Source organism: Macaca fascicularis, chromosome 15 (genome assembly GCF_037993035.2).
Source record: "Macaca fascicularis isolate 582-1 chromosome 15, T2T-MFA8v1.1".
NCBI classification, from domain to species: Eukaryota; Metazoa; Chordata; class Mammalia; order Primates; family Cercopithecidae; genus Macaca; species Macaca fascicularis.
Genome location: NC_088389.1, coordinates 15,180,371 through 15,203,772, shown reverse-complemented (window position 1 = coordinate 15,203,772; position 23,402 = coordinate 15,180,371). Strand labels below are relative to the sequence as shown.

General features: G+C 50.2%; 1 protein-coding gene across 8 annotated transcripts in view; it reads right to left on the bottom strand.

The window, feature by feature from the left end:
- ZER1 (zyg-11 related cell cycle regulator) overlaps positions 1–19,880 on the bottom strand; it is a 45,708-nt gene extending 25,828 nt beyond the window's left edge. For 2 of the 8 annotated variants that reach the window (XM_005580709.5, XM_074016354.1), the window contains exons 1-2: positions 19,706–19,880; positions 1,609–1,860 (exon numbers count right to left, since the gene is read on the bottom strand). In XM_005580709.5, coding sequence (XP_005580766.1) covers positions 1,609–1,766 — 158 coding nt within the window. In that variant the 5' untranslated portion in view covers positions 1,767–1,860; positions 19,706–19,880. Of the gene's footprint in view, positions 1–1,608; positions 1,861–18,938; positions 19,286–19,705 lie in introns of those variants that run through there. The other 6 variants (XM_005580707.5, XM_005580710.5, XM_005580708.5 and 3 more) reach the window with 3 other exon arrangements.
- Between the last annotated feature and the right edge of the window lie 3,522 nt (positions 19,881–23,402).

The window sequence follows — 23,402 nt, the reverse complement described above, 5'->3', positions numbered from 1 at the left end:
CCTACCTGGGCAACTTCACACATGTAAATGAACTTTCCCAGACCTCAGTTTCTTCATCTGTAAAGTGTATATAACTCTGGCCTGCAAAGTATCCAACCTAGAGCCTGACCCACAGTAAATGCTCAGGATGTTATTACAGGTCCACCTCTGTCCTCAGGCCCACATGGGCTTCTAGTTTCCTATGCAGCTGTCTACCAATTTCCCTTCTGGGAATCTATTTTTTTCTTTTTCTTTTTCTTTTTTTTTTTTCCATAGAGACAAGGTCTCGCTATGTCACCCAGGCTGATTTTGAATTCCTGGTCTCAAGTGATCCTCCTGTCTTGGCTTCCCAAAATGCTAGAATTACAGGTGTGAGCCACCATGCCTGGCCACCATCTGGGCCTCTAGATTGAACTCCCAGCATTCAGTGACTGCATAGCATGCTTCTAGGAGCCCCTAGGAGTAGGGAGGCCCTCGGAGGGCCATTCAGATTTTTTCCTTGAGACCCTGTCTCAAATGAGTGACTCTGGATGATTCACTCCCTGGTCATGGATCCGTTATTCTGGCACTGGCACCTAAACCCTTATGTGGCCATGCTCACTGAATTCACAAGCACAGGTGTTTGCATGCGAATGTACATACACACGTGGGACAACACTTCATTTATATGCAGATTTTGACACAATCACATCTCTAAATGCACACATGCAGTTTTACCCTCAAAAATAACCTATGCTAGGCCGGGCACGGTGGCTCAAGCCTGTAATCCCAGCACTTTGGGAGGCCGAGACGGGCGGATCACGACGTCAGGAGTTCGAGACCATCCTGGCTAACACGGTGAAACCCCGTCTCTACTAAAAAATACAAAAAACTAGCCGGGCGAGGTGGCGGGCGCCTGTAGTCCCAGCTACTCGGGAGGCTGAGGCAGGACAATGGCGTAAAAACCCGGGAGGCGGAGCTTGCAATGAGCTGAGATCCGGCCACTGCACTCCAGCCTGGGCGACACAGCGAGACTCCGTCTCAAAAAAAAAAAAAAAAAAAAGAAAAAAAAGGGCCGGGCGCGGTGGCTCAAGCCTGTAATCCCAGCACTTTGAGAGGCCGAGACGGGCGGATCACAAGGTCAGGAGATCGAGGTCATCCTGGCTAATACGGTGAAACCCCGTCTCTACTAAAAATACAAAAAACTAGCCGGGCGAGGTGGCGGGCGCCTGTAGTCCCAGCTACTCGGGAGGCTGAGACAGGAGAATGGCATAAACCCAGGAGGCGGAGCTTGCAGTGAGCTGAGATCTGGCCCTGCACTCCAGCCCGGGCGACACAGCGAGACTCCATCTCAAAAAAAAAAAAAAATAATAAAAAAATAACCTATGCTGCATACGCTTACATGTGTACACACACCCATGCCTTTACATGCACACCCCTCCACATACACACCAACACACACACATATACACCTTTACGGTTATGGATACACCACTATTCTCTTGCATCCATGAACATCCATGTGCAAATACACACCCTCACACATTCGTCTCCATAGCTACTCCCCATGTAGTGCACACATGGTCCCAATCTCTCTATACACATTCATGGGAGGACCCCTGCCCCTCCTCTGCCCCTGGGTCTGCTCACTCATTGACGAGCCGGTCACAGATCTCGCTGGGCAAGAAGATGTCCGGATGTAGCCGCAGGGTCTCCTTGTCCAGCAGGTAGCCCAGGGTGCCATCCAGGTTGCGCAAGCAGAAGTCAGTACAGAGGGCCATCAGCGACTCGGGAGTGTCAGACGCCATGCTGGAGGCAGGCAGGTGGGCCACTCCAGGACAAGGGTTCCCAGGGGCAACAGTGATTCCTGAACACTCACAGGATCATTGGCAGAGCCACTGCCTGGGGAGTGGACAAGACGCCAAGTGAGCCACACACAAGGGCTAGAACCATCAGTGGCCCCATGTCCACACTCTGAGTAGGGAAACTGAGACCACACTCCAATTAGCAGCTTAGCAGGGCCAGGCCCAGGTCTCCTGACTCCATCTCTCACCCGCCTCTGCTGTGCTACTATCTATGCACAATTTGACCTGAAAAGAACATGGAGCCTTGTCCAAGCACTTATTTGCCTGTGGGCAGACGTGTGTGCTGGGGACTCAATGCTTGAGTGGGGGTAATAGGGATTTTCACTCTTCTGCTTCCCACAACCTTTTTTCTTTCAGAGTCTCGCTCTGTGGCCCAGACTGGAGTGCAGTGGCCGGATCTCGGCTCACTGCAAGATCCACCTCCCGGGTTTATACCATTCTCCTGCCTCAGCCTCCCGAGTAGCTGGGACTACAGGCACCCGCCACCTCGCCCAGCTAGTTTTTTTGTATTTTTGTAGTAGAGACGAGGTTTCACCGTGTTAGCCAGGATGGTCTCGATCTCCTGACCTCATGATCCGCCCGTCTCGGCCTCCCAAAGTGCTGGGATTACAGGCTTGAGCTACCGCGCCCGGCCGCTTCCCACAATCTTAACAGCTACACTGGGGTGTTCCATGCTGTGCAGTACTTCCTAACCTGTATACAGCTATAATTGATTGAGCACTTAGTCTGTGCCAAGGCTTAATAGACATATAGACATGATATCACTGAATCTCATGGTGTCTGATTAGAAATGAAGGCTCCTCACAAGAGCAATGAAAACATATGTCCACACAGAAACTCGGACGTGACCATTCATAGCAACATTATTTGTAAGAGTCAAAAAGTAGAAACCACCCAAATGTCCTTCAACTGATGAATGGATCTACAAAATGTTTCATATTCATACAGTGCAATATTATTCAGTTATAAACAGTAGTGATCCATGCTATCATGTTGGACCTTGAAAACATTATGTTGAGTGAAAGAAATCAGTTAAAAAGAAAAGTCACATACTGTATGATTCCTTTGACAGAAATGTACAGTGAGAATAGGCAAATCTATAGAGACAGAAGTAGGTTTGTGGTTGGGAAAAAGGGAGTAACTGCCAGTGGGTATGGAGTTTCTTTCTGGGGTGATGAAAATGGTCTAAAATTGACAGTGGTCATGGGTGGACTCTGTGAATATACTAAAAATCATGGAACTATATATATGGGTGAATTGTGTGACATGTGAATTACCTCTCAGTAAAACTGTTATTTAAAAAAGTGAAGCCTCCTACTAGCTTCATGACTTTAGCATAGCTAAAGATTTCTTAACTAGGACTCAAGAGGTGCTAACCAGGAGGTAGAAAATTATAAACTTATCTACACTGAAGCAAAGAAACTTCTGTTCATGCATACACAAAAAGTAATTTGAGATAGATGACAGATATAAGTGTGAAAGGTAAAACAGGCCGGGCGCGGTGGCTCAAGCCTGTAATCCCAGCACTTTGGGAGGCCGAGACGGGCGGATCATGAGGTCAGGAGATCGAGACCATCCTGGCTAACACGGTGAAACCCCGTCTCTACTAAAAATACAAGAAAATTAGCCGGGCGAGGTGGCGGGCGCCTGTAGTCCCAGCTACTCGGGAGGCTGAGGCAGGAGAATGGCGTGAACCCGGGGGAGCGGAGCTTGCAGTGAGCCGAGATCGCGCCACTGCACTCCAGCCTGGGGCACAGAGCAAGACTCCGCGTCAAAAAAAAAAAAAAAAAAAAAGAAAGGTAAAACAATAAGGTTTCTAGAAGAAAACACAAGAGTACATCTTTATGACTTTAGAATAGGCAGTGATCTCACATGAAGAGAAATAAATTGATAAATTGGACTGCCTCAAAATTAAAAACTCTGTTCATCAAAAGATACCACGAAGAGCCTGGGTGTGGTGGCTCACGCCTGTAATCCCAGCGCTTTGGGAGCCCGAGGTGGGCAAATCGCTTGAGCCCAGGAGTTCATAACCAGCCTGGGCAACAGGGCGCAACCCTGTCTCTACAAAAAATACAAAAAGAATTAGCTGGGCACGGTGGCATATGCCTGTAGTCCCAGCTACTTGAGAGGCTGAGGTGGGAGGATCACCTGAGCCCAAGAGGTTGAGGCTGCAGTGAGCTGTGACTGCACCACTGCGCTCTAGCCTGGGAGATAAAGACAGACCCTGTCTCAAAAAAAAGAAGAAGAAAAAAGAGTGAAAGATTTGAACAGGTATTTCATAAAGGAACATAGCAAAACAGACAATAAAAATGTGAAAAGCACTCAGCTTCTTTACTATTAGGGAAATGCACAGTAAAACCACAAGGAGATGCCATTTCCCACGCCTACTGGCTCAACTGAACACAACAACAGCAACAACATGGGCAATACCTGGCATTGGGGAAGATAGGGAACAGTGGGAAATCTCCCACAGGGCTGGTGGCAGGGCAAATTGGTGTGAACTGGGAATATAATGGGAACAGTGTTTAACACTATTCACTATTTACTAAAGCTGAACATACGTGCGTTCAACATTTAGCAATTCCACTCCTAGGTATATACCCAACAGAAATGCATAGTAAATGTGCACCAAAAGATCTACACTAGAATGTTCTCAGCAGCACTATTTGTAATGGCCAAAACCAGAAAATAACCTAAATGCCCACTAGCATTGGAATGGATAATTATGGTATATTCATCTACTAAATACTGCATGGCAATGAGAAGGCACAAACTCCTGTTAGCAGCTTGGATAATGCTTACAAGGTTTTTTTGTCTTTTTTTTTCCCCTCAATTTTTAGTTTGTTTTTTTTTTTTTTTTTTTGAGATGGAGTCTTGCTCTGTTGCTCAGGCTGGCGTGCAGTGGCATGATCTCGACTCATTGCAACCTTCACCTCCTGGGTTCAAGCGATTCTCCTGCCTCAGCCTCCCGAATACCTGGGATTACAGGCATGTGCCATCACGCCCGGCTAATTTTTGTATTTTTTTCTTTTAGTAGAGACAGGGTTACCCATGTTGGCCAGGCTGGTCTCGAACTCCTGACCTCAGGTGATCTGCTTGCCTCGGCCTCCCAAAGTGCTGGGATTACGAGTGTGAGCCACTGTGCACGGCCTTAATTTTTAATTTTTGAGACAGAATCTCACTGTTACCTAGGCTAGAGTGCAGTGGTGTGATCTCGGCTCACTGCACCCTCTATTTCCCAGGCTCAAGCAATCCTCCCATCTTAGCCTCCTGAGTACCTGAGACTACAGGCATGCACCACCACACCTGGCTAATTTTTCTGGTGGTTTTTTTTTTTTTTTTTTTTTAGAGACAAGGTCTTGCTATGTTGTCCAGGCTGGTCTCAAACTCTTGTGCTCGAGCAATCTGCTTACCCCAGGCTCCCAAAGTGCTGGGATTACAGGCATGAGCCACTGTGCCTTGCCAACCCTTACTGTGTTTAATGAGAGGAGTCAGAACACAAAAGGGTCTATACTGTGTCACTCCACTAAATTCAAAAGCAGGGGAATCTCATCTGTGGTGGGAGAAGTGAGGACTGTGGTCACCTGGGGAGGTGACTGCAAGGGAGTTTCTGGGTGCTGAGGAGCTTCCAGTCTCCTTGATTGGAGTACTGGGTATCCAGGCTTGTTCACTGTGTGAATCTTCAACGACCTGTGTATCATCATGTGTGTGCTTTTTCAAGTGAATATTGGGGTTTTTGGTTTTTTGTTTGTTTGTTTTTGTGAGACGGAGTCTCACCCTCTCACCCAGGCTGGGGTACAGTGGCATGATTTCAGCTCACTGCAACCTCCGCCTCTAGGGTTCAAGCTGTTCTCCTGCCTCAGCCTCTGGAGTAGCAGGGATTATAGGTGCCTGCCACTGCACCCGGCTAATTTTGTTTTCTAATATTTTTGGTAGAGATGGGGTTTCATCATGTTGGTCAGACTGGTCTCGAACACCTTACCTCAGGTGATCTGCCCAACTCTGCCTCCCAAAGTGCTGGGATTACAGATGTGAGCCACCGTGCATGGCCCGAATATTGTAATTGAATAGAAAGTTAAGAAAATGGCAGCGGGCACGGTGGCTCACACCTGTAATCCCAGCACTTTGAGAGGCCGAGGCGGGCGGATCACGAGGTCAGGAGATCGAGACTATCCTGGCTAACACGGTGAAACCCCGTCTCTACTAAAAAATACAAAAAAAATGGCCGGGCGTGGTGACTTAGCCTGTAATCTCAGCACTTTGGGAGGCCGAAGCGGGCGGATCATGAGGTCAGGAGATCGATACCATTCTGGCTAACATGGTAAAACCCCGTCTCTACTAAAAATACAAAAAATTAGCCTGGCGTGGTGGCGCGTGCCTATAGTCCCAGCTACTTGGGAGAGGCTGTGGCAGGAGAATGACATGAACCCAGGAGGTGGAGCTTGCAGTGAGCGGAGATGGCGCCACTGCACTCCAGCCTGGGCGATAGAGTAAGACTCCCTTTCAAAAACAAAACAAAACAAAAATTAGCCGGGCCTGGTGGCGGGCGCCTGTAGTCCAAGCTACTCAGGAGGCTGAGGCAGGCAAATGGCTGAAACCAGGAGGCGGAGCTTGCAGTGAGCCAAGATGGCGCCACTGGGCTCCAGTGTGGGCAACACAGCAAGACTCCGTCTCAAAAAAAAAAAAAAAAAAAAAAAGTTAATCCGACTCCATACTGATATTTTGTGTATCTTTCCTTATGTATGTATTTCTTTGTTTGGTTTTTTTGTTTTTGTTTGTTTGGTTTTTTTCCCCGAGAAAGAGTCTCATACTGTTGCCCAGGTTGCAGGGTGGTGGTGTGATCACCGCTCACTGCAGCCTTGACCTCCTGGGCTCAAGCGATCCTCCCACCTCAGCCTGTTGAGTTGCTGGGACCACAGGCATATGCCACCACGCCCAGTAAATTTTTTAACTTTTAGTAAAGACATGGTCTTTCTGTGTTGCCCAGGTTGGTTTCAAACTCCTGGGCTCAAGCGATCCTCCCACCTTGGCCTCCCAAAGTGCTGGGATTGTAGGCGTGAGCCACCTGTGCCTGGCCTCTCATGTATGTTATACTTCATAAAAGTTTTTGTTTTTTTTTTTTTCAGAGGAGTCTCGCTGTGTCGCCCAAACTGGAGTGCAGTGGCGCGATCTCAGCTCACTGCAACCTCCGCCTCCCAGGTTCAAGCGATTCTCCTGCCTCAGACTCCCAAGTAGCTGGGACTATAGACGTGTGCCACCACACTCAGCTAATTTTTTGTATTTTTAGTAAAGATGGGGTTTCACCGTGTTAGCCAGGATGGTCTCGATCTCCTGACCTCATGATCTGCCTGCCTTGGCCTCCCAAAGTGCTGGGATTACAGGCGTGAGCCACCGCACCCAGGCCCAAAAGTTTTTTTTTTTTTTTTTTTTTTGAGACGGAGTCTCGCTGTGTCGCCCAGGCTGGAGTGCAGTGGCCGGATCTCGGCTCACTGCAAGCTCCGCCTCCCGGGTTCACGCCATTCTCCCGCCTCAGCCTCCGAGTAGCTGGGACTACAGGCGCCCGCCACCACGCCCGGCTAGTTTTTTGTATTTTTAGTAGTAGAGACGGGGTTTCGCCATGTTAGCCAGGATGGTCTCGATCTCCTGACCTCGTGATCCACCCGCCTCAGCCTCCCAAAGTGCTGGGATTACAGGCTTGAGCCACCGCGCCCGGCCCCAAAAGTTTTTTTTAAAGTGCAGGCTCTGTGGTCAGACAGATCTATGTTTTGACCCAGTTGTACAATCACTGTAAAATTACTTAACCTCTCCATCGAGGCCAACATGGTGAAACCCTGTCTCTACTAAAAATACAAAAAAATTAGCTGGTATGGTAGTGCACACCTGTAATCCCAGCTACTCAAGAGGCTGAGGGAGGAGAATCACTTGAACCCGGGAGGCGGAGGTTGCAGTGAGCCAAGATTGCGCCACTTCACTCCAGCCTGGTGACACAGCAAGACTCCCTAAAAAAAAAAAAAAAAAAGTACTTAACCTCTCCAGACCTCAGTTTCTTCATCTGGAAAATGGGGATAATAATCTCTACTTTGCAGGGCTGTGGTAGTAAATAAGATAATGTTGGGAAAATGTTTAGTCCCAGCCCAACAGACTAAGTACACAACGTGGTGGTTATGATCCCACCTTTTTTTTTTCAGACGGAGTCTTGCTCTGTCACCCAGGCGGAAGTGTAGTGGCACCATCTCGGCTCACTGCAACCTCCACTTTCCAGGTTCAAGTTATTCTCCTGCCTCAGCCTCCTGAGGAGCTGGGACTACAGGTGCCTGCCCCCACACCTGGCTAATTTTTGTATTTTTAGTAGAGATGGAGTTTTGCTATGTTGGCCAGGCTGGTCTCAAACTCCTGAGCTCAGGTGATCCACCCGCCTTGGCCTCCCAAAGTGATAGGATTACAGGTGTGAGCCACCGCGCCTGGCCCTATGACCCCATTTTTTTTTTTTTTTTTTTTTTTGAGACGGAGTCTCGCTCTGTCACCCAGGCTGGAGTGCAGTGGCACCATCTTGGCTCACTGCAAGCTCCGCCTCCCTGGTTCACACCATTCTCCTGCCTCAGCCTCCCAAGTAGCTGGGACTACAGGCGCCTGCCACCACACTTGGATAATTTTTTGTATTTTTAGTAGAGCCAGGGTTTCACCATGTTAGCCAGGATGGTTTCGAACTCCTGACCTCCTGATCTGCCCGCCTCGGCCTCCCAAAGTGCTGGGGTTACAGGTGTGAGCCACCGTGCCCAGCTGACTCCATCTTATAGAGGAGGAAACTCCAGGTCACACAGAGGGAGCTGTGTAAACTGGGACTGCAACCTGGTCTTGTGGAATCCCTCACATCTCTTAGAGCAAGCTTGTCCAGCTTGTGGTCCATGGGCTGCATGTGGACCAGGACAGCTTTGAATGAAGCCCAATACAAATTTGTAAACTTTCTTAAAACATTATGAGATTTACGGACTTTTTTTTTTTTTTTTTTAGCTCATCTGCTATTGTTAGTGTTGGTGTATTTTATGTGTGGCCCAAGACAATTCTTTTTCCGGTGTGGCCCAGGGAAGCTAAAAGATTGGACACCCCTGTCTTAGAGGGTTCTGGAGTTCTGGGGCCCAGCATTGTCCCAGCTTCTGGGAGCCTCCCTCTGTGTCCATTTGTGAGCCTTCCAGACTGCTCAGGAAATCCAGTGGGAAGCCACAGGGCGCTTTGGGCTTTGGAGTCAGCCAGTTCTGAGTTCAACTGTGGCACCACTGTCTACTGGGGACTATGTGTGGATGAGCTGTGAAGTCAGGCAGTCCTAGCTCACATTTCAGGCTTGCTGCTCACGAGCAAACAAACTTGGGCAAGTGTCTCCACCTCTCTGTGCCTCAGTCATTTTTCCTCTAAAATAGAAGCAGCACAATACCTCATCCCCAGCATGGTGTGAAGATTCCATGGAATAATATCAAAAGGACTTAGAACGCTGTCTGGCACGTAGTCATTGCTCAATAAAGACTATTATTATTATTGTTGTTGTTATAATCATCACCTTCTCCTATCTCATCTGCCCTGGCTCCCACAGAGTGGGGTCTGTTCTAGCCCAGCTCCAGGGCCTGGGTATCCCACAACAAGGCTTATTGTGTCAGCTGTCCCACTGGCAGCATGGCACCTTCAAGGGAAGGCACAAAAGCCAGGATGCCTGGGCCCCGGGCATGGCCTTCCTTTGCCTTCATTTACTTCCAGATCTTCAAAAGCCCAGTAGCCTCTCTTGCCTGGGAAACTGGAACCAGAGGGAGCACTGCTGGCAGAGTGTCCCCACTCTTGGAAAGCAACTCTTTTCAAGTCCACTGGAATTAGAGTCAGCTTTCTGGCCTACTTGGTCCCCACTAACCCTCTACTCCAGCCAGCCTGGCCTCACTGTCCTGGCAAAAGGCCGTCGGCACAGGTCACCTTCAGACCTTTGCCCAGTCTGTTCTCTTTCAACGAGGACCATCCAAATTCAACTAATTACTGCACTTTCTACTTTAAATACTGCCTTCTCCCCTCCCCTACCCAAACACAATCCATGTCCTTCCTCCAGGAATTATCTCCTGGCCACTCCAGCCCACATGATCTTTGAACTCTCCTTTCACATAGCTGATACCTATGGTCCCAGTGTCAAAGTTACTTCCTCTGGGAAGCCATCCTTGACCCACCAGGGTGTGCCTGCTGAGTGCCCCCCACAGGCCCGACCTACCACAGCAACGAACGCTTGGTATTGATGTGGCTTTGATCATTAAGTGTCCTTGATGGATGGCCAGGTCCACGAGGGCAAAACCAGGCTGTCTTGTTTGGTATCACATCCCTGGACCTGCTCACTCAGTCCCTGCTGAGCACTGGGGGTCCTATGGTGAGCAAGCCGGACGAGGTCCTTGACCACATGGAGCATACTGGCTCCAGAGAGAGACAGATCCACCTACGGAGCCCACAAGTGGCTGTCGTGTAACTGGGACCAGTGTCTTACAGGAGGAGGGGCCTGGGGCTCTGGGTACCCCATCAGGGGACTTGCCCCAGACTGGGGAGTCAGAGCAGGTATCCTTAGAAGTGACATTTCAGGCCGGGTGCGGTGGCTCACACCTGTAATCCCAAAACTTTGGGAGACTGAGGTAGGTGGATCACCTGCGGTCAGGAGTTCAAGACCAGCCTGGCCAACATGGTGAAACTCCGTCTCTACTAAAAATACAAAAATTAGCCAGATGTGGTGGCGCATGCCTGTAAACCCAGCTACTCGGGAGGCTGAGGCAGGAGAATTGCTTGAACCCAGGAGGTGGAGGTTGCAGTGAGCTGAGATCACGCCATTGCACTCCAGCCTAGGCAATAAGGTCAAAACTCCGTCAAAAAAAAAAGAAGTGACATTTCAACTGGGACCCAAAAGATGAGTCCTAGTTAACTCTGGTGGAGGGGGAAAAGGGAAGGCGCTTCAGGAGGAAGCAAAGAAGTACCTAAGCTGCAAGGAGAGGGGGTGCATGGGACATTGGCACTATGGGCCCAGGTCCATGACTATTTGCTAAATGAACAAAGGAAGCACTGAACACTCAATGTGGGGCCTGCCACAAGGTGAGGTTTCAACAAAGGCCTGTGGAAGGAATGACGAAGGACTCCCAGGACACTGCTGGGCGCCCAGTGGCTGCAAATGATGCCTCTCGACTCAGAGGCTCTGAATGAGGGAGAGTCACTGGGGTTTTGCCTTTTCTGCAGGTCTGAGCCCAGTTACCTAGGCAGCTGCTCTGCCCTTACCATGCTCCCCAAGTGGAAGAAAAAAGCCCCCAAAATACAAGCCAGGTAGATGGCGCCATCTGCTAGCCTCCCCTTAGCAGTGTTGACCTTGCCACTCAGGGCTGGAATGAGCTGGAAGAGGAAGGAGCCATCCTCCATCCTGGCATGGAGACTGAAGGGCCCTGGGGCTACCATGCCCTGAGCCCCATCCAGCTGCAGGCCCGGCACCTGCCAGAGGCAGCCATCTCTACCTACTCCACTCTACCTACTCCTCTCTACCTCCTCCACTCCTTAGGGATTGTCATTCTCAGGGCAGGCACAGGACATCTGGAATTGCAGCCACTGAGGACAGAGGGAGCTCTGGTTATGACCGACCACCACACTGGGAGAACCCTGTGTCTTTCTCCATCCCTTTTCTTGCATGTTCTCTAATACTAGATCTATCATGAACTTACGATATCCTGGGGAATGGGGGCAGTGGGAGAGAAGAGAGAGAAAAACAGTAGCAGCAGCAGCAGCAGGCACTGCGGTACCACTTCCATGTTGGCTGCTTCCAGATGTGGTCCTAAGCTCCTTACAGGCTTTACTCCCTGGAGTCTCTTATTTAACTGACAAAACATTTCCCAGTACCCTGTACTTGCAACTAATTAATCATTTACATAACAATTTGTCTACTGACCCCCTCCCACTGCCTGTGAGCTCTGGGAGGACAAAAGCTGTATGCTTGCTTGCATGCCTGCATCCATGCACACGTACACACACACACACACACACACACACGTGCGTAAGTGCGCACGCACGTGTATCCTTGGTGCCTGACTTTGGTGCCCAACTTATGCCTGGCGTTTAACACAACAAAGGTTTGCTGTGACTGGAATTACCTGACTCTAGTACTACAAGATAGAGATTGTTACTCCATTTTCTGATGAAGATACTGACGCATACACAACTAAGCAGACGCTTGCCTGAGACCACAAAACTGATGAGAGTGGGATGCAAACCTAAAGCAGACCCCTGCTTCTCACCAAACATTTGATCTTCAGTCTATCCATCCAAACAATGGGAGAGAAAGAGAAACTGAAGTCCAGCGGGGGGAGCATGGGATCCCACCAGTGTCCTGATACCCAGGGGACAGAGAGGTTGGGGGAGCCGGAAGCTCTGAGCCTTGAAGCAGTGCTCACCCTGTGAAATATTAACCTAGGAGCTGGAGGGAAAACCCAAACAAATGCCCTATTTACAGAGGCTAGACGCTTTCCAGGAGGCAGTAGATCAAGGGCCAGAGCCTGGGGGTGTGAGGAGAGGCAAAGCAAGTGTGGGGATCTCCAGGCGGTCGGGAAACAGGTGAAAACCAGATGCCACCTGGCTCTGAAAAGTCTGCAGAGATTAAATCCATGAGGTCGGTTATGTCAGAAAGATGCAGACACGCAGAGTGGGGAGTGTGCCTCACGCCTAGGTGGCTGCTGGTGATGCTGGAGACAGAGAGGCCTTGAGGAGCTGCATTCAGCTAGTAATCAGACTGGCTGGGTTCCACTCTTGTAACCAAATGTATTAATGATCCTACCCATACTGATACGAAGTATATACCAAGAATTCTGGCCGGGTGCGGTGGCTCACACCTCTAATCTGAGCACTTTGGGAGGCCAAGGTGGGCGGATCACGAGGTCAAGGGATCGAGACCATCCTGGCCAACATGGTGAAACCCTGTCTCTACTAAAAATACAAAAATTAGCAGCCCGGTGCGGTGGCTAATGCCTATAATCCCAACACTTTGAGAGGCCGAGGTGGGTGGATCACAAGGTCAGGAGATCGAAACCATCCTGGTTAACACGGTGAAACCCTGTCTCTACTAAAAATACAAAAAATTAGCCGGGTGTGGTGGTGGGCGCCTGTAGTCCCAGCTACTCAGGAGGCTGAGGCAGGAGAATGGCATGAACCTGGGAGGTGGACCTCGCAGTGAGCGGAGATCGCGCCACTGTACTTCAGCCTGGGCGACAGAGCAAGACTCTGTCTCAAAAAAAAAAAAAAAAAATTAGCAGGGCATGGTGGCGCGTGCCTATAGTCCCAGCTACTCAGGAGTCTGAGGCAGGAGAATTGCTTGAACCTGGGAGACGGAGGTTCCAGTGAGCCAAGGTCACGCCACTGTACTCCAGCCTGGTGACAGCGAGATTCCGTCTCAAAAAAAAAAAAAGAACTCTGCTAAGTATTTTATATGTGTTAATTAATTGAATTCTCTCAACCCCCCACAAGGCAGGAGTTAACATCTACAACTTACAGAAAACGCAGCTGGAACGAAGGGGTTATGGCTATGTAATTTGCCACAGACTATGGATGTGAACAGACAGATATGTCCACAGGTAGTTCATTAGTTCAAGACGCAGTGTGGCAGGCCAGGCACAGTGGCCTACACCTGTAATCCCAGCACTTTGGGAGGCCAAGGCAGGTGGATCACCTGAGGTTAAGAGTTTGAGCCCAGCTTGGCCAACGTGTTGAAACTCTGTCTCTATTAAAAACACAAAAATTAGCCGGGCATGGGTGACAGAGTGAGACTCTGTCTCAAAAAAAAAAAAAAAAAAAGACCCAGTGTGTCCAGCTTTCCATCCATGTTTGCATCAAAGCCACAAATAACTTACTTACTTACTTTTTATTTATTTATTTTTATTTTTTGAGACAGAGTTTTTCTCTTGTTGCCCAAGCTGGAGTGCAATGGCGCGATCTCAGCTCACTGCAGCCTCTGCCTCCAGGGTTCAAGCAATTCTCCTGCCTCAGCCTACCAAGTAGCTGGGATTACAGGTGCCCGCCACTACGCCCGGCTAATTTTTGTAGTTTCAGTAGAGACAGGGTTTTGCCATGTTGGCCAGGCTGGTCTCAAACTCCTGACCTCAGGTGATTCACCTGCCTCGGCCTCCCATAGTGCTAGGATTACAGGTGTGAGCCACTGCGGTCGGCCTATTCATTTATTTTTCTTTTAAGACAGGGTCTCCATGGTGAAACCCCGTCTCTACTAAAAATAGAAAAAAATTAGCCGGGCGCAGTGGCGGGCGCCTGTAGTCCCAGCTACTCAGGAGGCTGAGGCTGAAGAATGGCGTGAACCCGGGAGGCGGAGCTTGCAGTGAGCCAAGATTGCGCCACTGCACTCCAGCCTGGGTGACAGAGCGAGACTCCGTCTCAAAAAAAAAAAAAAAAAAAGACAGGGTCTCACTCTGTCACCCAGGCTGGAGTGCAGTGGTATGATCTCAGCTCGCTGCAACCTCCACCTCTCGCGTTCAAGCAATCTCACACTTCAGCCTCTGGAATAGCTGTCACTACAGGTGTATACCAACAGACCTGGATAATTTTTTTATTTTTATTTTTTGTAGAGATGAGGTCTCACCATGTTGCCCAGGCTTGTCTCAAACTCCTGGACTCAAGCAATCCACCCACCTCAGCCTCCCAAAGAGATCGGACTACAGGTGTGAGCTACCGCACCCGGCTGCCACAGATAACTTATGAGGTACATATTATCATTTTGTTTCCCAGATGAGGAAACAGTGGTTCAAAGATGCGCAATGAGTTGCACAAGGTCCTCCAGTAAATGCCTGACCCTAAAGTTCAAGCTCCTTGCCATTATGCTATGGGGAGGGATCTTTCTCCAACCTCAGCTTTCTCTTCTGTTCCATGAGCCTCCACCACTTCCTTACAACTTAGGCACTGAGCTCACATGATCCAGTACTGCTGGTAACCACTCCGTGGGCATATGTCATTTTTTGGCCACAGCATTGAAAGCTTCCTGAGGGCAGAGTCCCTGTGTGATTCCTGGGGTCTCCATTACAGAGTATGTGAGTGGCTCAATGCCGGTGACAGAGCCTCAGCTCCACAAGGTCCCCAGCCAATGTTTTCCAGCCTCAATATTTATCAAGGTCCTTACCTGTCAGCATGCTGCGAGTGGCACACGCTGTGTTGCGTATGTTGTGAACAGGGTTGCTGAGGACATGCCATGAAAGGATGGCAGGAAGGTGGTGACCAATAATTATGAAGAGTGATGTTCCTGAGAATAATGCTTCGAGAGACCCTTCTGCATCTCCAAAGCTAGAAAATCAGTTTCAGCGATTGCGCCAGATACAAGACAGTGGTCCACAAATAGATAACCAGACAGGGGTCTCTGCACTCACCTCTCAGGAGTCCAGAACAGGTGAGTTACTGAAGCCAAGCAAAAAAACCACAGTGCCAAGAGCAGTCTTCCAGCTAGTGGACTCCCCAAATGTGTCTGCAGAATCCTGGCGGTACTAATGATAACACCTTTGCAGACAGCTTCAGAGCACACCTCATTCTTTCACAACCTGTGTCTCATTTCATCCTCTCAACAGCCTTCAGACTTAGTTGGAGGCAAGGAAAGGCTATTATTCTAAATGTACAGATAGGAAAATGAAGGCCCAGAGAGGGGATGGAACCTGCCTAACTCACACAGCAAGCCAGCGGCAGAGCAGGGCTTGAACCAGGTCCCCAGGTCAGCAGCCTGGGGCACTACCCACAACAGCCTATCCTAATATGCTGGCTCTCAGTTCCTAAGTGCTCCGACCTTTCATTTTCAAACCCTCTGGCCCAGTTGCCCTGCTCAGCCTGTGTCCCAGGCCTGAGGATACAGTCCGGGCTTGGGGTGTAAGGAGGGAGATCAACTGTGGTTCTGCTTCCTATAAGGCAGGCTGGATAATCTCAGCCTCTGCCAGGCGCTTCAGGATCAACAGCCTCTACCCATAGATCAGCCACGCACACCCAACCACATATCTAGGCCCAGCATACACTGCCCCTCCCCACCTATCTCCAAGTCATATTCATTTCAACACCCTCATTTTGCTATTTTATGTGGTAGAATGCAAGAATGGAAATTTGCTGGGCTCTTTTTAAATTTTTTTTTCTTTTTTTTTAGAGATAGGGTTTCCCTATGTTCTCCAGACTGGTCTCAAATTCCTGGCCTCAAGCGATCCTCCCGCCTTGGCCTCCCAAATTGCTGGAAGTGCTGGGCTCTTTTTTAAAAGTCCCCATCACCTTCTGCTGCTGTCAAAAAAAGCTAGGACCAAGCTAACCTCCTCCCTGCAGAATATTAACCCACTGTTACCTCTGAGGGGTGTCAAGAAGTTTCTATCTTGCCTTCCCCAATATTGCTTCAAATCCTGCTAACTGATGGAGGCAGCTAGAGCTGGTGACACCACCAGCTAGTGCTAAAACGAACGGCTCTGAGGCAGACATACATGCCCACATTTCTCATCATCACATCATCATCAGTGTGGCTGCTATTGAGCACTTTGTGTGAAATATTGCATTTAAGCACTTCAGTCCATGATTTTATTTAATCCAACAGCCCTAATTTCTTTTCTTTTCTTTTTTTTTTTTTTTTTGAGATGGAGTTTCACTCTTGTCGCCCAGGTTGGGGTGCTGCAGTGGCGTGATCTCAGCTCAGTTCAACCTCTGTCTCCCAGGTTCAAGCGATTCTCCTGCCTCAGCCTCTCCAGTAGCTGGGATTACAGGTATGCATCACCACACCCAGCTAATTTTCGCATTTTTAGTAGAGACGAGGTTTCACCATGTTGGCCAGGCTGGTCTCGAACTCCTGACCTCAGGTGATCCACCTGCCTCCCAAAGTGCTGGGATTACAGGTGTGAGCCACCGCGCCCAGCCTGCCGTATTTTCCAGATGAGAAGATTGAGGTGGAAAAAGCTCCCATGCCCACATTCTCACAACCAGGAAGCCGCGGCATAACTTAACTTGATTTAATTGCAGTTCTCTGTGACCATGATTCTTTGTATTTATTCCATCAATGGTCATTACAAAGATGGAAGAAGGGTACTTATAACCGAAGCCCCAAGCACAATGGCCATTTGTCATCTAAAACAAATCTGTATTTTCTCCAACCACCAGACACTTCAACAAGTACAGTTCTGAAAGGGTGTCCCCATTAGACACCCTGTGGCCCTATATCACAAGGGCAGCCCCTGATGTCTTCCCCACCATTATCTGGTCCCCACTGTTCTCTGACTTTCTTGCCAACTACTCTTCCCCTTCTTCAACCTGCTCCAGTCCCCCATCGTCCCGCTGTTTCTTTCTTTTTTTTTTTTTTTTTTTTGAGACGGAGTCTCGCTTTGTGGTCCAGGCTGGAGTGCAGTGGCCGGATCTCAGCTCACTGCAAGCTCCGCCTCCCGGGTTTACGCCATTCTCCTGCCTCAGCCTCCGGAGTAGCTGGGACTACAGGCACCTGCCACCTCGCCCGGCTAGTTTTTTGTATTTTTTAGTAGAGACGGGGTTTCACCGTGTTAGCCAGGATGGTCTCGATCTCCTGACCTCGTGATCCGCCCGTCTCGGCCTCCCAAAGTGCTGGGATTACAGGCTTGAGCCACCGCGCCCGGCCGTTTCTTTCTTTTTTTTTAAGACAGAGTCTCGCTCTTGTCACCCAGGCTGGAGTGCAACGGCACAATCTCAGCTCCCTGCAACCTCCACCTCCCGGGTTCAAGCAATTCTCCTGCCTCAGCCTCCTGAGTAGCTGGGATTGCAGACATGAGCCACCACGGCCAGCTAAATTTTTTTGGTACTTTTAGTAGAGATGGGGTTTCACCATGTTGGCCAGGCTGGTCTTGAACTCCTGACCTCAGGTGATCCAGCTGCCTCAGCCTCCCAAAGTGCTGAGATTACAAGCGTGAGCCACTGTGCCTGGCCCTCGTGCTGTTTCTTCAACTCACCAGGCATATGACCACAGGACCTTTGCATTTGCTGTGGAATGCTCTGCCACAAGAGAGCTACCTGGCTTGCTCCCTCACTTATCTCTGCTCAAAGGTCACCTTACTAGAGGCCTTCCCTGAACACCCTCTATAAAAAGACAACTCCCAACTCCATCCCCATAGTCCTTCCTTCTTTATTTTTCTCCAAAGCACTTATTACCACCTTACATATCATGTTTATTATTTGCTGAATGAACAAATGAACCAAAGTAGCCAGGCCCTTCACCCCGGCCACCACTTTCTGCTCTAAGTATAGCCTCCTGTGACCCTTTTCAAAGCTATGCTTTCATGTTCATCCTCACCAGTTTGAAGCCTGAAGAGAAACATTCTGTGAAAGATCATATATGGGAGGATTTTCCCAAGACATCAGATATTCCCCTCCCCTTAAAAATCAAATGCACTAGCCGGGCGCGGTGGCTCAAGCCTGTATTGCCAGCACTTTTGGAGGCTGGAGGGGGCGGATCACTCAAGCCCAGGAGTTCGAGACCAGCTTGGGTAACAAAGTGATACCCCACCTCTATTTAAAAAAAAAAAAAAAGGAAGAAAAGAAAAACAAAACAAAACGAATGGACTTACAAACACAGGCAAAGACTGGAGACCTGCGGCTCTTTCGGTCAAAGAGCAGCCAAGACAAGATCCACCCACAGAGCCATAGTGGCCAGCACAGTCAGTTTCACTATCAACTCACCTGTCGGGCCGGCTCCCTTGGCCCTCCGGTTGCAACCTCACCCTGTTGGATTTCCCTATACTTTGTGTCATCCCTTTTGGGAGCTGATCCAGAATCCAAGTCGTCCCTGAGCTTCTAAGCACTTCTCTGGGGGAACTTAAGCTCATCCAACAGGTAGGAGGGGCAGAGGGTGGCCCTTTCAGCCTACACCGATCCCCCATCTTGTAGGGGCAAACGACAGAGCGTCATTTTCTTTCTGGAGGAAGGGAGCTCAGTTTTAAAGACACGATTCTCAGACCTGGCGGCAGGGATAGAGAAAGGAGCCCTCCCACCACTGGCCAAGATGGACCTCAGAGAGTGGTTGCAGCGGCGATGCTTAGGCCCAGTAGGCAGGAGACGAAGGAGGACGCAGGTACATCCCTTGGCCCGGGGTACGGGACCTACCCTGGATGGGGCTGCCCTCAGCGTCGGGAAGCGGACGTGATGCTTCGCAGGCGAGGAGGAGCGGAGAATGCAGCCCAGGAGAATCCGGGGCCAGAGCACCTCAGGAGGTTGGGGATCTCGTCAGGCTAGACCCGGGGTCCAGGGGAGACGGGGGTCGGCGGGGCGGAGCTTGGGATCCCGGGGACGGGAGCTCCGGGAGGAAGGGGGTCGCGACGGGGACCCCGTGGCGGTTACCTTGCCCTCAGGGCTGCCGGCGGGGCTGAGGCTCCCGGGCCCGGCCCCTCCCCCGATCCGGCTCCTACGGCTCGGAGGCTGCAGCCGCCGCCGCCTCCGCTGTCAACAAACCTGGGGCGCGTCACTTCCGGGGCCGCCCCTTAGCAACAGCGAACGGGTTCCCCCGATTAGTCCCGCGGCTAACGCGGGCGGCGACGGCGGAAGGTTCCGGCGACCGGCGGGCGGCTCCTTTCCCGGGCCCGGCACATTAGGCCGGTGGAGGAGGCCGCCGGGTACGCCCCCAGGCCGCCTGAGAGAACGCGTCATTCAGGGCTCTCCCTGGCCTCCGAGGGGCCCATTCGTGGGACCCCGGGATCAGTGCCCGCCCGGGCGCTGCGGTTCACCTGAGCCCAACACTGCTGAAGGGCAGGACTGACTGGGCGCCAGCCCCCTCCATCCAGCGCCCTACTGAACATGTCTTGCGTTCTCCACGGGTGGCTCACAATCGCGTGTCCACCCGCAGTCATCACCGTCCCCCAAAACGTGCTACTAACCTCCATCTAGGGCATGAGCCACCAGGCAACCGAGCTTCCAGATGGGAAATTGGGAGGCGACGTCGGCCCCTGCATTTCCCTGGGCCCCTTGTCCAGTCTCCAAGTCCTGAGGATCCTCTCAAACCAGTCCCTTCTGGCCGAGCGCCGTGGCTCACGCCTGTAATCCCAGCACTCTGGGAGGCCGAGGCACGCGGATCACCTGAGGTCAGGAGTTGGAGACCAGCCTGGCCAACACGGTGAAACGCCGTCTCTACTAAAAACACAAAAGTTTAGCCGAGCGTGGTGGTGCGCGCCTGTAATCCCAGCTACTCAAGAGATTGAAGCAGCAGAATCCTTTTAATCCAGGAGGCAGAGGTTGCAATAAGCTGAGATCGCACCACTGCACTCCAGCCTGGGCGACAGAGGGAGACTCCATCTCAAAACACCATCATTTCTTTTCTGGATTTATATTTTTTTCTTTTCTTTTCCTTTCTTTCTTTCTTTTTTTTTTTTTTTTTTTTTTTGAGAGACGGAGTTTCCCTCTTGTTGCCCAGGCTGGAGGGCAATGGCCCTCAGCTCACTGCAAACTCCCCGGGTTCAAGCAATTCTCCTGCCTCAGCCTTCAAGTAGCTGCGATTACAGGCGCCTGCTATCACGTCCAGCTAATTTTCGTATTTTTAGTAGAGATGGGGTTTCGCCATGTTGGGCAGGCTGGTCTCAAAGTCTTGGCCTCAGGTGATCCGCCCACCTCAGCCTCACAAAATGCTGGGATTACAGGCACCAGCCCGGGGCTTGCTTTTCTATCCAATGTGAGAAACTCTGCCTTTTACTTGAAGTGTTTAGACCTTTACATTCACTGTGATTATTTTCCTGGTTGACTCTAAGTCCATTTTGCTATTTGTTTCTTTTCTTTTTTTTTTGAGACGGAGACTCTCTCTGTAGCCCAGGCTGGAGTGCACTGGTGCGATCTTGGCTCACTGCAAGCTCCGCCTCCTGGGTTCACGCCATTCTCCTGCCTCAGCCTCCCGAGTAGCTGGGACTACAGGTGCCCACCACCACGCCCGGTTAATTTTTTGTATTTTTAGTAGAGACGAGGTTTCACCGTGTTAGCCAGGATGGTCTCGATCTCCTGACCTTGTGATCTGCCTGCCTTGGCCTCCCAAACTGCTGGGATTACAGGCGTGAGCCACAGTGCCCGGTCTGCTATTTGTTTCTTATTTCCTATTTGTTTTCTGTTTTCTTTCTTTTTTTGTTGTTGTTTGAGACAGTCTCGCAGTGTTGCCCAGGCTGGAGTGCAGTGGCTTGATCTCCACTCACTGCAACCTCCACCTCCCCCCCGCCCCCCGCCGAGTTCAAACAATTGTCCTGCCTCAGCCTCCAGAGTGGCTGGGACTACAGGCACATGCTGCCACACCCGGCCTATTATTATTATTATTTTATTTAATTTTAGTAGAGACAGGGTTTCCTGGTGTTGCCCAGGCTAGTCTCGAACTCCTGAGCTCAGGCAATCAGGCCACCTCGGTCTCCCAAACTGCTGGGATTACAGGCGTGAGCCACAAACTGGGCTTTTTTTTTTTTTTTTTGTGAAACGGAGTTTCACTCTTGTTGCCCAGACTGGAGTGCAATGGCACAATCTTGGCTCACTGCAAACTCTGCCTCCCAGGTTCAAGTGATTCTCCTTCCTCAGTCTCCCAAGTAGCTGGGATTACAGGCGTGCACCACTACACCCAGTTAACTTTTGTATTTTTAGTAGAGATGGGATTTCACCATGTTGGCCAGGCTGGTCTCGAACTCCTGACTTTGTGATCTGCCCGCCTCGGCCTCCCAAAATGCTGATATAACAGACGTGAGCCACCACGCCCGGCCCAAGTGATGTATTAATATGAGAGTTCCCATATAGTCACATCCTCATCAACAATCGTTATTGTCTCTCTGATTATATCTAAAGGAGTGTAAAACTGTACCTCCACCTCCTAGGCTCAAGCAGTCCTTCAACCTCAACCTCCCGAATAGCTGGGACTATAGGTGCGCACCACCATGCCCAGCTAATTTTTGTATTTTTTGTAGAAATGAGGTCTCCCTATGTTGCCCAGGTTGATCTCCAACTCTTGGGCTTAAGCCTCAGCCTCGACAACCCCATCTGCTGAGAATATAGGTTGTGAGTCACTGCGCCAAGCCCAACAGCTTTTTTAAGGATTCAAGACTGTACGAACATAGCTGTAGGTGGTCAAAGATTAAAAGGTACTATGCAAGAAAAAAAATCCACAAACTTAGTTCTTGGAATGGAGGGGGGCACCTGTCAAGAAAGGGTTCCTCAAGAAAAGAGCGTCTAGGCAGGGCGTGGTGGCTCCTGCCTGAAATCTCAGCACTTTGGGAGGCTGAGGTGGACAACACCTCAGATGGACAACACAGTGAAACCCTGTGTCTACTAAAAATACAAAAAAAAAAAAAAAGGCCAGGTGTAGTGGCAACTGCCTGTAGTCCCAGCTACTTGGGAGGCTAAGGCCAGACTGGGTGACAGAGCAAGACTCTGTCTCAAAAAAAAAAAAAAGAAAGAAGAAAGGAAGGAAAGAGAAAGAAAAAGAGAAAAAGAAAAGGAAAGAGAGAGAGAGAGAGAGAGAGAGAGAAACGGAAAGGAAGGAAGGAAGAAAAAAAGAAAAAGAAAGAAGGAAAGGAAGGAAGGAAGGAGCGGAGGGGGGGGGTGGCGGGCTGAGTGTGGTGCCTCAAGCCTGTAATCCCAGCACTTTGGGAGGCCGAGACGCGTGGATCACAAGGTCAGGAGATCAAGACCAGCCTGGCTAACACGGTGAAACCCTGTCTCTACTAAAAAAATACAAAAAACTAGCCAGGCTAGGTGGTGGGCGCCTGTAGTCCCAGCTACTCAGGAGGCTGAGGCAGGAGAATGGCGTAAACCCAGGAGGCGGAGCTTGCAGTGAGCCGAGATCACGCCACTGCAACTCCAGCCTGGGTGACAAAGCAAGACCCCCTCTCAAAAAAAAAAAAAAAAAGGAAGGAAGGACAAGGGAAGGGAAGGTAGGAGAGAGAGAGAGAGAGAGAGAGAAAGAGAGAAAAGAAAGAAAAAGGAAGGAAGGAAGAGAGAGAGAGAGAAAGCAAAAGAAAAAGAAAAGAAAAAAGACAAGACAGGCCAGGCGCGGTGGCTCAAGCCTGTAATCCCAGCACTTTGGGAGGCCGAGGCGGGTGGATCACGAGGTCAGTAGATCAATACCATCCTGGCTAACACGGTGAAACCCCGTCTCTACTAAAAATACAATAAAAATTAGCCGGGCGAGGTGGCGGGTGCCTGTAGTCCTAGCTACTCCGGAGGCTGAGGCAGGAGAATGGCGTGAACCCAGGAGGCGGAGCTTGCAGTGAGCCGAGATTGCGGCACTGCACTCCAACCTGGGCGACACAGAGAGACTCCGTCTCAAAAAAAAAAAAAAAAGAAAAAAAGAAAAAAGACAAGAGCGAGCCGGGCACAGCAGCTCACATTTGTAATCCCAGCACTTTGGGAGACTGACGCAGGCAGATCATCTGAGGTCGGGAGTTCATGACCATCCTGTCCAAAATGGAGAAAACCCATCTCTACTAAAAATACAAAATTAGCCTGGTGTGGTGTCGCATGCCTGTAATCCCAGCTACTCAGGAGGCTGAGATAGGAGAATTGCTTAAACTCGGGAAGCGGAGGTTGCTGTGCACTGAGATGGCGTCATTGCATTCC